This window comes from Bombina bombina, chromosome 3 (assembly GCF_027579735.1).
Source record: "Bombina bombina isolate aBomBom1 chromosome 3, aBomBom1.pri, whole genome shotgun sequence".
NCBI lineage: Eukaryota > Metazoa > Chordata > Amphibia > Anura > Bombinatoridae > Bombina > Bombina bombina.
This window is the reverse complement of record NC_069501.1, coordinates 578348092-578361910: the sequence shown is the minus strand read 5'-3', so window position 1 is coordinate 578361910 and position 13819 is coordinate 578348092. Positions and strand designations below refer to the sequence as shown.

General features: G+C 38.2%; 1 protein-coding gene across 1 annotated transcript in view; it reads left to right on the top strand.

Moving 5' to 3' along the window:
- The first annotated feature begins 813 nt into the window (after positions 1-813).
- Positions 814-13819, top strand: part of MEAF6 (MYST/Esa1 associated factor 6) — a 30976-nt gene continuing 17970 nt past the window's right edge. Inside the window, exons 1-5 of the mRNA XM_053707134.1 lie at positions 814-931; positions 4055-4170; positions 4338-4425; positions 5178-5223; positions 12209-12401. Of these exons, the coding sequence (XP_053563109.1) occupies positions 842-931; positions 4055-4170; positions 4338-4425; positions 5178-5223; positions 12209-12401 (533 nt within the window). The 5' untranslated portion in view covers positions 814-841. The remainder of the gene's footprint in view (positions 932-4054; positions 4171-4337; positions 4426-5177; positions 5224-12208; positions 12402-13819) is intronic.

Genomic DNA, 13819 nt, shown 5'->3' with positions numbered 1-13819 from the left:
TGTGGAAAACACTTAAATTTGTGTGTATCTGTCTAAATTAGGCATGGATCCGGCTGTTTTTCTGTAAAAAAAGTGCTGGTTCTGAAAGGACCCAAATGTTTTGCAGTAAAATGTTGTTGGATCCAGTAGTGTCTGGATGTGTTTGTGTGGAAAACACTTAAATTTGTGTGTATTTGTCTAAATTAGACATAGCTCCGGCTTTTACCCACACCCCATGAAACCCACATTTTTTCAGAAAGAGTATGCCATTTTAAACAACTTTCCAATTTACTTCCATTATCTAATTTACTTTATCCTCTTTAGATCCTTCGTTTGAAAAGCATATCTAAATATGCTCCGTAGCTGCTGATTGATGGCTGTGCATAGATGCCTCGTGTTATTTGCTCACCCATGTGCATTTCTATTTCTTCAACAAAGGGTACCTAAAAAATAAAGCAAATTAAATAATAAAAGTATATTGGAATGTTGATTAAAATTGTATACTCTATCTGAATCATGAAATACATATTTTGGGTTTCATGTCCTTTTAATGCGATATGTTCAAGCAAATAGACCTATGCAACTCCCTTTTTTGTAGGTTTGGGGCAGCAAACAGGTCAGTTATTATTATACACATAATTGTGTGTGTATATATATATCAGCCAGTATAATATTACAATCTTAAAACCTATATTAATTTTTCCTATTTACAACCTGGCACGCACAACATTGTTTCGCTAGCATGACAGAAAACCTGTGTACACTAGAGCTTTGCATAGTGGGCTTCAAGCAGTGGGCAAGGCCTATTTATCCCTCTCAGTATGTCCCGCCCTTTCTTTCGTTCCTTCCTTCAGTCTCCATCATGGCGATGCATAACAAGGCCACACCGCCACAGATCCCTGATACCCGACGAGAGCTCTCTGAATTAGTGAAGAGGAAACAAGAATTAGCGGTAAAATATATGTATACTCGTTAACCCTTCATCTACTTATAAACTGTCAGAAGCCATTATTTCAACACATTCGGACATTTATTTCATTAATCGCCGTTGCTTTAGTGTCGCGCTAATGGCGTAGATCGCGGATTCACCTATAACATTACGTTATCTACGTGACGCATACGGAGTTTGTGATTTGCAATAATGTTACGTATGTTACGTAACATTGTTTTTCAGCTGCAGATTTAGTGAGGTATCACTGTGAACGTAGTAGGTTACTCTAATTGCGTTATACTAGTGTACGTTCGGCTTTTGCTGCGTGGTTGACGTAGATAGATATTGCTATTAGCATAATACCACGAGACTACGTTACTATTTTAGCTATGAATAATCTATCTAGTGGCGGGATACTTAAAGCAAGGGGGTTGGGTTACGGTTCGGTTGCACTTGGGTTTCTGGGGTAGTATGCTATCAGAAACTGGTGCTGCTATACTGCTTATGAAACCCTAATTGCAAAATATGTATGTAGCCTTAATTTGTTGATTATATGCATCAGTAACACTATAATTGTTGATTTTAAACACAGGCAGAATGATGGTAATTGTAAAGGCCATTACAGTGATAAAATTAAATTATAAACTCTAATTGTTGGAGCATGTCTTTAATTACTATCATGTGGCAAAGCTACGTGTTTAACTCCTGCAAAGGGGTTACACACTCAAAGTACTGCTTGGGGCTGCAGAGCACTGCTGGTCCTGAGCTGAAAATGCTGCTGATCCAACCAGACGTGCTAGTCACACGACCCAGTGTTTTCATTTCCCATAATAAAACTTTTATCATGTATAATTTTGAAATGCACACATCATTTTTCTAAGTTTTTGCACTATTGCAGAGAGGCTGTATTGCATTCTGCAGAATGCTAAACCCTGACATGCTACACAGTGATTGGTTGATACATGCAGAGGCTTGTTTATATATGGCCACAGTAAACTAATGTAAACAACGTATAAGACACTTTTAAAGGGGTGTGTCCTGGGAATACAAAGTGATGCTAATTATTTTTTTTATGATGCCGTGATCGTGGTTCACACAAGCGGTAAGTGCGGATGACAACTACATATTGTCAACGTGGGGGAGGGCGCTTTCAGAGCTCAGGACTGCTCCCCTGCACGTACCACCAAATACCTAGTGGACCAGGGATGCTGGTTATTTCCCCACTCTCCGGAAACCAGGAAGTAAAAGGCAGCTCTGTAGGATTAAGGGAGCTGGATGGGGTTAAGTATTTTAACCCCTCAATCTTAGCTCCCTTAAAGGTACAGTCTACACACGTGACAAACTTGCATTTTCTGAAAGCTTCTCCCCACACAATCCTTCAGAACCTTGATTCGACAATAAATACCTAATAGGTGCGTGAAGCAAAGTCAGTTTATAAGGAAAGAAGCAGTTATTAATGATTTGTGGATAGTCAGCTAGCTAATGTATATACACTGTGCGCAGTTCGTAGTGATGTCATCGTCATTAACAGGAACGCGTCTAAAGAAGGAAAAAAAAACCTAGAGGGGGGAGGAGTTTGGTGGCCATATCAAGGATCATTAAGGCACACAAAAGAAAAAAAAATATTTAATCCGGTTTGCAATTATTAATGGATCAAGGTGCTGGACGATTGCGTGGGGAGAAGCTTTCAGAAAATGTAAATTTATCACAGGTGTAGATTGTCCCTTTAAGTCATTGAAACCCCCAAGACCCACCATTTAAAACTATACCAATTGCTCTTTCAGATGGTCGTCATGGGGGTTAAATGTCAAATTACACATACAATAAAAACTACCATACACTGTTTGGAGGCTGTGAGTCTCTAGGCACTTATAACAAGTCATCAAAAAGACAGAGACCCCCATGACCCCTTGTTTAACACCAAGAAGCCACTCTTAATAATAAATCCCATATACAGTTTGTTATAGGCAGGTGATCACTGTGGTAATAGTGATCACTTGGCGTGTATAAATTATTATTAATAAAAGCATGTACGATCGCATGATTATTATTTATTTTTTTATTTATTTGTTTACATCGGAATCTGAATGAGATCACACTGCTCCTAACAAACTAATGTGTATGTTTTAATCTTCAGCTGTCATAAAGTTCTGGATCACATTGCATAAAAATGTACTGCAAGCCTTTATGTCAGATAGTGTAGGGTTCTTCAAACCACAGGTCGGGACCCATTACTGGGTTGCAACTTGTTAGTGTGTTGTAGGAGAGTGTGTGTGGTATATGAGGATATGTGTGTGTGTGTGGTATATAAGGATATGTGTGTGTTATTACCTTTTACAACACCTTCAAGTTTGACTACACTCAGGAATAAAGTGCCTACAAGTTTTAGTCAAAAATTGCAGCTATATTGTATATTACATTGGAAATGTTCAGACCAAGCATAAAAATAGGGTCGCAAAGGTATGTGGTATAGTGGTACTGGGTTTTTTGAAAAAGTTTTGAATAACCCTGAGATACTGCATTATTATATAAATGTAATTACAAATGTTTTCAGCAGCCTTGCATTAAATTAACATGATGAATGTGACCCCCCCATGTATTGTCACCTTGTGTTTCAGTATCCAAACACCATCCACCACGTTCCTTATTTAGAGGATCAGTAGTAGACTAGGATTCACTACACTGCCCGTCCCCCCAACTGCATACTGGCAGACTGCCAGTAGTACCTAAGATGGTGAGGCAGGGAAGAGAGCTGTTTGGGAGGGATCAGGGGGTGGGAGGTGACATGGTAATCCCTACACTACAGTTAAAACTATCCTTACAAGCTACCTAATTAACCCCTTCACTGCCTGGAATAATAGAAGTTTGGTGTGCAGCTGCAATTCGCAGCATTCTCATTACCAAACGCCAATGGCAAAGCCATGCATGTCTGCTTTTTCTGAACAAAGGGGATCCCAAAGAAGCTTTTACAATCATTTGTGTCATTAATGCACAAGCGGCATGTAAATAATTTCAGTGAGAAACTCAGTTTGTGAAAAAGTTTATTTTTTATTATGTTTTTATGATTTGATGGTGAAATTGTGGCATGAAATATACTCCAAAATGGGCCTCAATCAATACCTTGGGTTGTCTACTTTTTCTTAGGAGACCTTGGCAAATCTAGAACGACAGATCTATGCATTTGAAGGAAGTTACCTGGAAGACACACAGATGTATGGGAATATCATCAGAGGCTGGGATCGTTATTTAACAAATCAAAAGTCAGTTACATTTATGCTTCTTGTTTTTGTCACAGTGCTACTCGATGCCCACACTTCCATATGTTTTTATTTTTGTCACTTGTTTCCTTAGAAAAAATTAGTTGTTTGGCTTTTTTTTTAAAAAAAAAATTTTTTCCCCTAATTTCTTTTTTCTTTTTTTACTCCAGGAACTCAAACAGTAAAAATGATAGGCGTAACCGAAAATTCAAAGAAGCAGAAAGACTTTTTAGCAAATCTTCAGTCACGTCAGCTGCTGTGAGTGTATTCTGTACATGGGTGATTTATTTCTAAATACTTGTCTTTTTCTCTTATTTTTCCCTTAAAGGGTGATAAATGCAGAAATTATGATTTCATATTACTATATACAGTATAGATAATACAATAAAAATGTATTTATAATAAGAGCCAATTAGAATATTATGTAAGCACCTATATTTTCTTAAGGGACATGGAACCCAATTATTTTCCTTCAAAATTTAGACAGCGCGTATCATTTTATACAGATTTCTAACTTCTATTATCACAATTTCCTCATTCTCTTGGTATAGTTTGTTGAAACGGAAGGACGTATGCTCAGGAGCTTGCACATGTCCAGAGCACTTAATGGTAGCAGTTTTGCCTGAATGTTACCCATTTGCAATGGCACTAAGGTGGCATTACTATTTTCTGTGATCCAGACACCTATCTTGTGATCATTTCAAAGAATACTGTGGCAACTAAGCAAATTCAATAATAGAAGAAAATTGGTAAAAAAATGTATGCTCTGTCTGAATCACAAAATACATTTTTGGGTTTCATATCCCTTTAAGAAGCCAGGAATGGAAGTTTATAAGTAAAATATAATGTAACATTCTTCATAAAATTACAATCCAAATGTAATTGTTGTTTCCCCCCCCCCCCCTATAAAGTTCATGTCCGCAATGTTCCCTTTTATACTAAGTAAATGTCATAGAGAATTGCCTTTTGATATGATGTCCTTTTTTTTTTTTTTTTTTTTTTTTATTTAGGCAGTAAGTGCTTTGGCTGGCGTACAAGATCAGCTGATTGAAAAACGTGAGTTCATTTTGTGTTTGCTAGAAGTCATGATTTTAGCAGTGCAATTTGTTATTTACACGTACATTGGAATACCTGTTGGAAAGCTCCTGTTTTTTTGTTTTCCAAATATTGTTATTGAGATTCAATTTGAGGCATACAAAGCATATATGCCAGTTTTGATTATACAGAGAAGTAATTTCCATATATCCAACCAATAAAAATTAAGCAAGAGAAACATAGCATAGTTAAGAGACATTTGTATAATTAGAAGACACAATTTTTGGCAGTGGGACTATAAGCCTTCTAAGTCAGAGCTCGACAAAACCAGGAGCAAGGGAGCCACTGGCTCCTAGAATTTTAACCCTGGCTCCTTACTTGTTGGGTGATTTTCCTTATATCTCTATATACAAATACCAGTGTATAGCTCCAAAATATTCTTACTGGCTCCCACATTTTGAACAGATTTGTCGACCACTGTTCTAAGAACCCTTTGAGGCCACTCTTGGACCTCTCATTGCTGTAGAAAAAAATGCAAAGCTAAAGAAGGCAACCAGAAACAGTAGGAGACCACTCTTAGGTCTCAAATGGTGAATCTTGATTTTCCTCATTTTATAAGATAAATAACCGGCTCTTGTAGTTTCAGTAAGTTATATAAGTTAGTAACAAATACATTTTATCTGCTCAAAATTAACTTTCAGTTGAAAACTTCAAATACAATAGGTAAACATTTAGGTTCGGACTATAAAGAGCTATTAACATCAGTGCAATGGATATAGAGCTATAGGAGCATAAACCAGTTTCTTAAGTTTTTAGGGAGTAGTAGGGTTGACAGAGATGGGGTCACTGCTCCAAAGGGAGTTAGATGGAGAAGATCAAAGAATAATCTCTTTAGACCCGAGTTATAAGTGGTATTCCAAGCCATTAGTTACTTGACTTCTTGATACGGTTACTAAGGGACATTATGGATCCTATATATATTTTAGAAACATACCAATATAGTGTACCACATACTAATGGTATAGTATAGGACAATAACATTTCCAGTATTTTTCACTTGTATGTCTAGTTGGGAGGAGAGTGAAACTTCTCAGTGGAGAGGTGATGTTAAACATTTGAAGGTGTTCTAAATCCCCAATATGTATTGCATCTACAATTTAGATACAGAGAGGGTGTTCAACAACAATTTGGGGGCAGCACGGTCGTGCTGCCTCGGCCACTGGTGGCACGTCGCCATGATCTAAGCAGTAATTAATGTTAGAGCCGATGGTATATGAGACTCAACCAAGCACCAACTCAAGAAAGACTATTTGGAGGGGGGGTGGTGGGATGGGGGGAGAGTAGAGGAAGGTCTAGGCCGGTATTAAAGGGACAGTTTACCCAAAAAGTGTTTAATTTTTAAACACAATAGCAGGAATAGTTGAGTATAGTGGTGCTGAACATTCTGTTTTTATCATGTTTTGTATTTAGAAATTTTTTGAAATGTCTGTTTACAATGCACTTTGCCTAAACCCCTTAGAAAATGTTCTGGCCATGCGGCCAGTCTGCTGTTACGCCCCCTCAGTGCATTGCGCATGTGCTGTCCTCTCCTAAAGCTATTGTTACAAGCTGCCTGATGACCTGAGCACACGCATTGTATAGCTGTTGTACTTGCTCAGATACCGTGGCTGCCCTGCATTGCCTGCTAAAAATTCTTATGTGTAATAAAAGTCAGAGCTTTGACTACAGACATCGGCTCTGTAAGATTGATTAGACTGGGACAGGCTGTAGAACGGCAAGACAAGCAGAGAGATCACTACTTCAGCTAAACCTCTCACAGCGTGTAGTGAGTATATCAGGACTACAAACTTGCAACAAAACAGATTCTCACAGCAGAAATACATACGCTGTCTGCACAAATACAGAGGTAAGAATTTCAGGTCCAATGATTTCTGTTTTGTTGCAAGTACGCAGTCCTCCTGACATGCTCACTACACGCTGTGAGAAGTTTAGCTGAAGTGATCTCTCTGCTTGTCTTGCCGTTCTACAGCCTGTCCCAGTCTCATCAATCTTACAGAGCCGATGTGTGCAGTTAAAGCTCTGCGTTTTATTACACATAGGAATTTTTAAAGCTGATGTATTTTTACTGTTTCGCAAGAATTAGAGAGGATTTGTGCAGGCAAATTTCTAATGTTCATTTGACATAGGAATTTGCATATAGCCTATGATTGGAGGGTGGGCGTGCTAGACTAAAGCACAGCTCAGCCCTTTCCTGGGGGAGTGCCAGCACTGTGAATAATACTCACAGAAGCAGGAATAAAAAGCTAAAATTTGCAAAACATATTGTTAGCAAGTTTAACTATATAGGTCTAATTTCTTTAGTCACTGTATTTCCTTTATGGACATAAACTTGTGATTGCTGTGTACACTGGCCCTTTAAGCCTCTACTGCACACCTTCTCTATTCAGGTCTGCCTGGCTTCATTCTTGTGTAAAAGTAATATGACTGTTCTACCAACAGTACTCATCACACATCTCTTAGGAAGTACATAAATGGTGAGAGTTAGGAGAGATAAACAGTAGATTTATCACCTCAGTTATTCAGCCGTAGCTAAGAAGCAGCCATCTTGGTCACTGGTCGGACACGCCCCTCCAAAAGTTCCTGTTAAAGTTTAATAATTATTAGACTTTTATTTGCACAGTATTAAAATATGTGTCAGTGCACCTACTTGAAAGAAGTAGAAACGTCCCTGAAGTATTTTGGGTGATTCCCATATATGAGATCTCCTCTTTCTGGTGCCTTCAGTTCTGTTTTTAGCCTATTCAAAATATTTGACTATGGGCTGTAGAACAGATAAATGACAAATTGTGACCTTGCTCATTAGTTTACAGTTGCTTCAAGGGTCTGGCTACACATTCATGTCGTTCAAGGTTGGCAACATGCAGTCCCTGATACAAATAACATTTAGTTCACAGGGGTTAATTGGTCTGTAGAGTCCCTTAATTTTTTTTTTTTGTAACACGGGTGTAATTCCTTTTATGTGTGGCAAAATGTGTTTTAGTGTATTAAAACCTGTGCCACAACTTGAGCAAGTCTCTGTGGTCTGTATGACCTGGTGGTCTTGTTCTACTCTATAGACACTGTTGGCACCCTGCTGTAAACTCTGTAATGATATAGAGTGTACTGTGTTTTTATTGGTATCCCCTTTAATGTATTCCTAATCTCAATTTTTTTTTTTTTTTTAAACCTGCTGAAGTGCATTACATTTTTATTTTAACATTTGAAACAGTTGTTTTTGCCCTGTTTCCCCACCTATACTGAAAATGTCAGTACTTAAAGGGACAGTTCACTGTAAAATAATTTTTCCCTGAATGTGTTTCCCATTACTTGTTATACGAGCTGCAGAGTATACAATATATGAGAAATTGCTCTGTCACAGATACCAGGCTGCAAGGCTTAAACTTCACCCCCTACTACCTAGCCCCCTCTTGTTCCTCAGCGGATTTGGGTTTGTTAAAGCAACCGCGATCTCCCAGACCTTTGATTTGCTTGTTTTATGGTTTACACATAGTCAAGAAAGAGCTGGACCCTGACCGCCTAGTCCCTCTCCGGCTGGCTGGGCCCCTGAAACTGCCGGCCGGACACATCGTCCCGCATCCCCGGTGTGCTTTACCCCAGGTCGCTTTAGCGGCCCCTTTACCCAGAGCTCCGCTCTTTTGGGGGGTGGGGTGATTGCCGAAAAGGAGGTCCCTTGGGAACCGGAGGTTCCGGACCCCCCTCTTCAACCCCCACTCCCCAGTGACCTTCCCGGTGTACATTTAATCACCCATAGCTCCAGGCCCCAGCCATAGATCATGTCACTTTTTGGACTGTAGCAGCTGGGGACCGAGGGCTTTCCAACGACACCCTGGAAGTGCTGCCGCTCCCCCGAGATCACCCTGGAACTATCACTATACCGCTGGACCCTATGGGACAATGGACTCTATGGACGACACCAGCCTATCTGGAGGGGCAGGAATGGCGGGAGATTTGGGGGACTTATAAGGCTTATCTTGATGAGATTGTGTATAAAAAACTGTTTTCCCAATAAAGATGTACTTCGTGTTTTCACCTGAATGCTAGTCTGTCTAGTTATTTGGGTGGGATTGCCTAAAATCACTTTCTCCACTACATAGCGGCAGGTACATGGAGGATCCTTTGGCGGATCTACCCAGTCGGGGTAGCCGGAGTCCGTCACATGCTTATTTTAGCTTCTTTTTGGATTTGCTATTTGAAACCACAGCCCATCAAAATAGGCTTGGCTTGCTGACAGATCAGATCTCTTGATCTTCTCACTCAAATGCTTCCCTTTCTTATCAGTGTCTCTGTACAATACTTAGAAAGAACAATTGAAATTTTTTTTTAGAGCTTTATCTATTAAAGGGACACTGAACCCAATTTTTTTTCTTTCGTGATTCAGATAGAGCATGACATTTTTAGCATCTTTCTAATTTACTCCTATTATCAAATTTTCTTCATTCTCTTGGTATCTTTATTTGAAATGCAAATGTAATTTTAGATGTCAGCCCATTTTCGGTGAACAACCTGGGTTGTTCTTGCTGATTGGTAGATACATTCATCCACCAATAAAATTGTCTGAATCAAAAAAAAAAAAAAGCTTAGATGCCTTTTTCAAATAAAGATAGCAAGAGAACGAAGAAGAATTGATAATAGGAGTAAATTAGAAAGTTGCTTAAAATTGCTTGCTCTATCTGAATCACGAAAGACAATATTTGGGTTCAGTGTCCCTTTAAGTTGAAAGCAAAACCTAAGGAGGCTCATATGCTAATTTCTAAGCCCTTGAAGGCCACCTCTTATCTCAATGCATTTGACAGTTTTTCATAGCTAGAGGGTGTTGGTTCATGTGTGCCATATTGATAACATTGGGCTCACACCCGTGGAATTACTTATGAGAGGGTACTTATTGGCAAAAATGCAAGTCTGTCAAAAGAACTGAAATAAGGCCGGCAGTCTGCAGAGGCTTAGATACAAGGTAATCACAGAGGTATAAAGTATATTAATATAACCGTGTGGGTTATGCAAAACTGTGGAATGGGTAATAAAGGGATTATCTATCTTTTCAAACAATACAAATTCTGAAGTAGTGTCCCTTTAAAAAAATCCATTTATAGTAAAAAAATGTTTCATTCTTTTATGAATCAGAGCATGATATTTTTTTAAAAAATGTTCCTATTTACTTCTATTACCTAATTGTGTTTTATTCTTTTAATATACTTTGAAAAGGATAACTATATAGACTCAGGAGCTGCTAATTGGTGGCTGCACATATCTTTCTCATCTTATTGGCTAACCCAGTGCATTCAGTAAGCTTCCAGAAGTGCATTGCTGCTTCTTCAACAAAGGATACCAAGAGAATTAAGCAAATTATATAGTAGAAGTAAAGTGGTTTAAAATTATATGTTTTATCTGAATCATGAAAGGAAAAAAATTGGGCTTCATGTCCCTTTCAGGCTCATCCAGTCATCAGTGCTAGTCTTAAAATGGCATGTTTTAACGAATTAAGAGCATGTAAAAAAAAAATAAAAAAATTAAAACAATGCTTCTTTCTAAAAACAAAACAAAAAAAACTATATCAACCCTTTAACTTCATGCTGTTCAGTGAACGTGCAATTGCATTGTCTTTTTAGATGAACTTGTTGATTATGCAACTCTAATGTATTTAATGGTCCTGTAATAAACCGCTTCTTTTGCCCCTTCCAACACCTCAAAGGTGGCAAAATAAATCACCCCAGCAGTTGCTTGCTCGGGGTGATTAACATGCCCTGCTCTCTGTTGCATGAGAGCAGGAGCGGCACTCCACAAGAGTTCTTGTGAAATGGTTGGATTTACTGTTTAGACTAGGGGTTACCCCTCAGATGCTGTGTGTTGCAGCCCTGTTGAATCAAAGGGGCTAACAGGAGTTTCCCCCCCTAGTGGTAGTTCTGCCTGCCACATTCTTCTTCAGTATTGTGGACCTACAAAGCATGTTTGCTGTGATCCTGTTGTGCCAGCACAATTGTGAGTGTAAATGGCCGCCACTAATGACCACCACTTATTTGACTAAGGAAGACTGGGAATGTTGTGTGTTTTGTTTTTTTTGTTAGACTGTTGTAACCACACACAATTCTCTTGTCTGTTCTTATAAAGAATAAATGAAGAGTGTAGCAGTGGTGGTAATAGCTTGATGTAATGACCTACTCATGTATAATACATATATATAATATGTCAGGAAAAGTATTGCAGTATTGTGAATAAATCATTTTAGTTAAGTTCTTTAAACCTTTTAGCATAAAGATCTGAAAAAACAAACTTGGTTGCTGAAGCATTGCTGGTTTGACGTTTAATTTCATGTGCACTTCTTAAGGGGACATAATACCCATATGCTATATCACTTATAAGTGATACAGCATAATTGTAAAAAGCTAATAGGAAAATATCACCTGAACATCTCTATGTAAAAAGGGAAGATATTTTACCTCAATTTCCTCAGCTCACCAGAGTAAGTGCGCTTTGAACAGTTATCCTTCAGCTACTGTAGCTGTATGTTGGGGGGTAGAACCCAACCGATCAGCTACATTTCTCCTGATGTCACACTTTGCTTTACTATGATCTCATGAGATTTCACTCTAATATTGAGAGATTTCCTAGTAAATTTTCCTTAAACTGAGGAGGGAAATAGCATGAGTGTGCATGCACATGTTTGATGCACACTCCCTTGCAACTCCTGGGACTAGCATCTTGATTGGCTGTATTGCCCTTTACAATGTGCTGTGGCTACTGAGGACATTTTTGAGATAAAATATCCCTTTTTTACATATAGATGTTCAGGTGATATTCTCTACTCTGTTTATTACAGCTATGCTGCATCACTGTCAAGTGCTTCAACATTTGGGTATCATGTCCCTTTAATATCCAAGACAGAAGTAGTCAGTAATATAGAAAAGCTGTAATAAATGAAATTGTTAAAGTACATTGTCTCTCACTGTAGGGGAACCAGGTAGTGGAACAGAGAGTGATAATTCTCCAGACTTCCAGAACCAAGAAAATGAGCCCAGTCAAGACGACACAGAGGATATAGATGGTTCCCTGTCTGGTGCCAAACCTCAGAAAGCTGCTTCCTCTGCTAACTCAGGCGGACATCATAGCAGTCACAAGAAACGCAAGAATAAAAACAGGCACAGGTTTGCCAAAGCAATATTTTGGATTCATTTTCTGTTTTTATAATTCTTATTGTATCTAGAGAGGAGTATGACTTTTGGTTAGGGTGCTATGAAAAAGGCTCTCCATGTACGGCCATATTGGAGAATTATAATAAATCAAAAACATTCAGAAGAAAACTATTTAAAGGGTCAGGAAACCCCTTTTAGATTTTCATATAAAATGTATAGTTATGCGTAGTAAAACAACTATGCAATTTACTTTATTTTTCCACTTTTCATAAAATTTAGCTTTGAAATTTGTGGATTTTTTTAAAATGCTCAACTGGAAATGCACACTGCAGAGGCAGACTCACGCCTATATTGGCTCCAAGTGATAGGTGGAGTTTGACTGTTGAAAAACAATTGTAACAAACATACTGTTTTAAAACTTGGCTGATTTTTTTATTTTTAAACCAAGACAAACAGAAGTGTCTTGTAACTTACAAGGAGTTAACTGATTCATTAAGGTGTTTTTTTTTTTTTTTTTTTTTTTTTCTTTTTTTCTTTTTTTTTTTTGGGTGGTATAAAAAGAAAAAGAATAATAGAACTTTATTCCAGTAAATGTGTTAAAGAACTTCTGCATAAAGTACTGACCTAAGACCAAAAGCTAACACCATGAACCTCTTTATGCCGGCTCTATGCACAAAATCAGATCTCAGATTAGATAAATGCCCCAACCACCCCTTTGTCAGTATATTGCTAAAACATCAGACTTTTAAGCAGATGCATGCCCTTTACATTAATCAGACCTCTCATTGCCCCATCTATTTCTCCTATGCTAGATACATGTCTAAACATATTTTTAATCAGATGTATACCCTTGGCAACAATATACATTTCACCTGCTTTTCTGCCCTTGTTTTAAAACTGCACCCTAAGGTCAGAGAAAAGAGAACATTGTTAGGCTGTGCAACAACAGCAGCCAGCTAAATAAGAGGGTTGGTCAAAGTAATGGTGGGTTCAGTGAAAGGCAGACCGAATACCTGCTGTTTCTCCTCCCTACTGTTACTGTTTTTGAGTTGGATGCGGTTTACTTTTGCTCTACTATCCCTAGAAATTTTCTCACATACTTGTCCCTTTTGCCCTAATCACAAACACACTAGGAAAAAAAAATACACTGTGACCTCGATGCAAAACATGAGTCACCAGTTAGACAATCTATAGCTTAGGGGTTTATGTCTTACATAGGTTAAGCCTGATGGTTATGTTTTAGAAGGCTTGAGCAAAACAATTTTAGTTATGCATTATTGCACAATGTTTTATTTTATGTTATTTGTTTCATTTGTGTGACACATTTGGTACTGTTTGTGTATATATGGGGTCATGTTTCTTGAAGTAAGTAGAAACGTCCCTCAAGTCTTTCAGTTTTCACCTCTTTCCTTCCACAGTTTAGTTCTTTT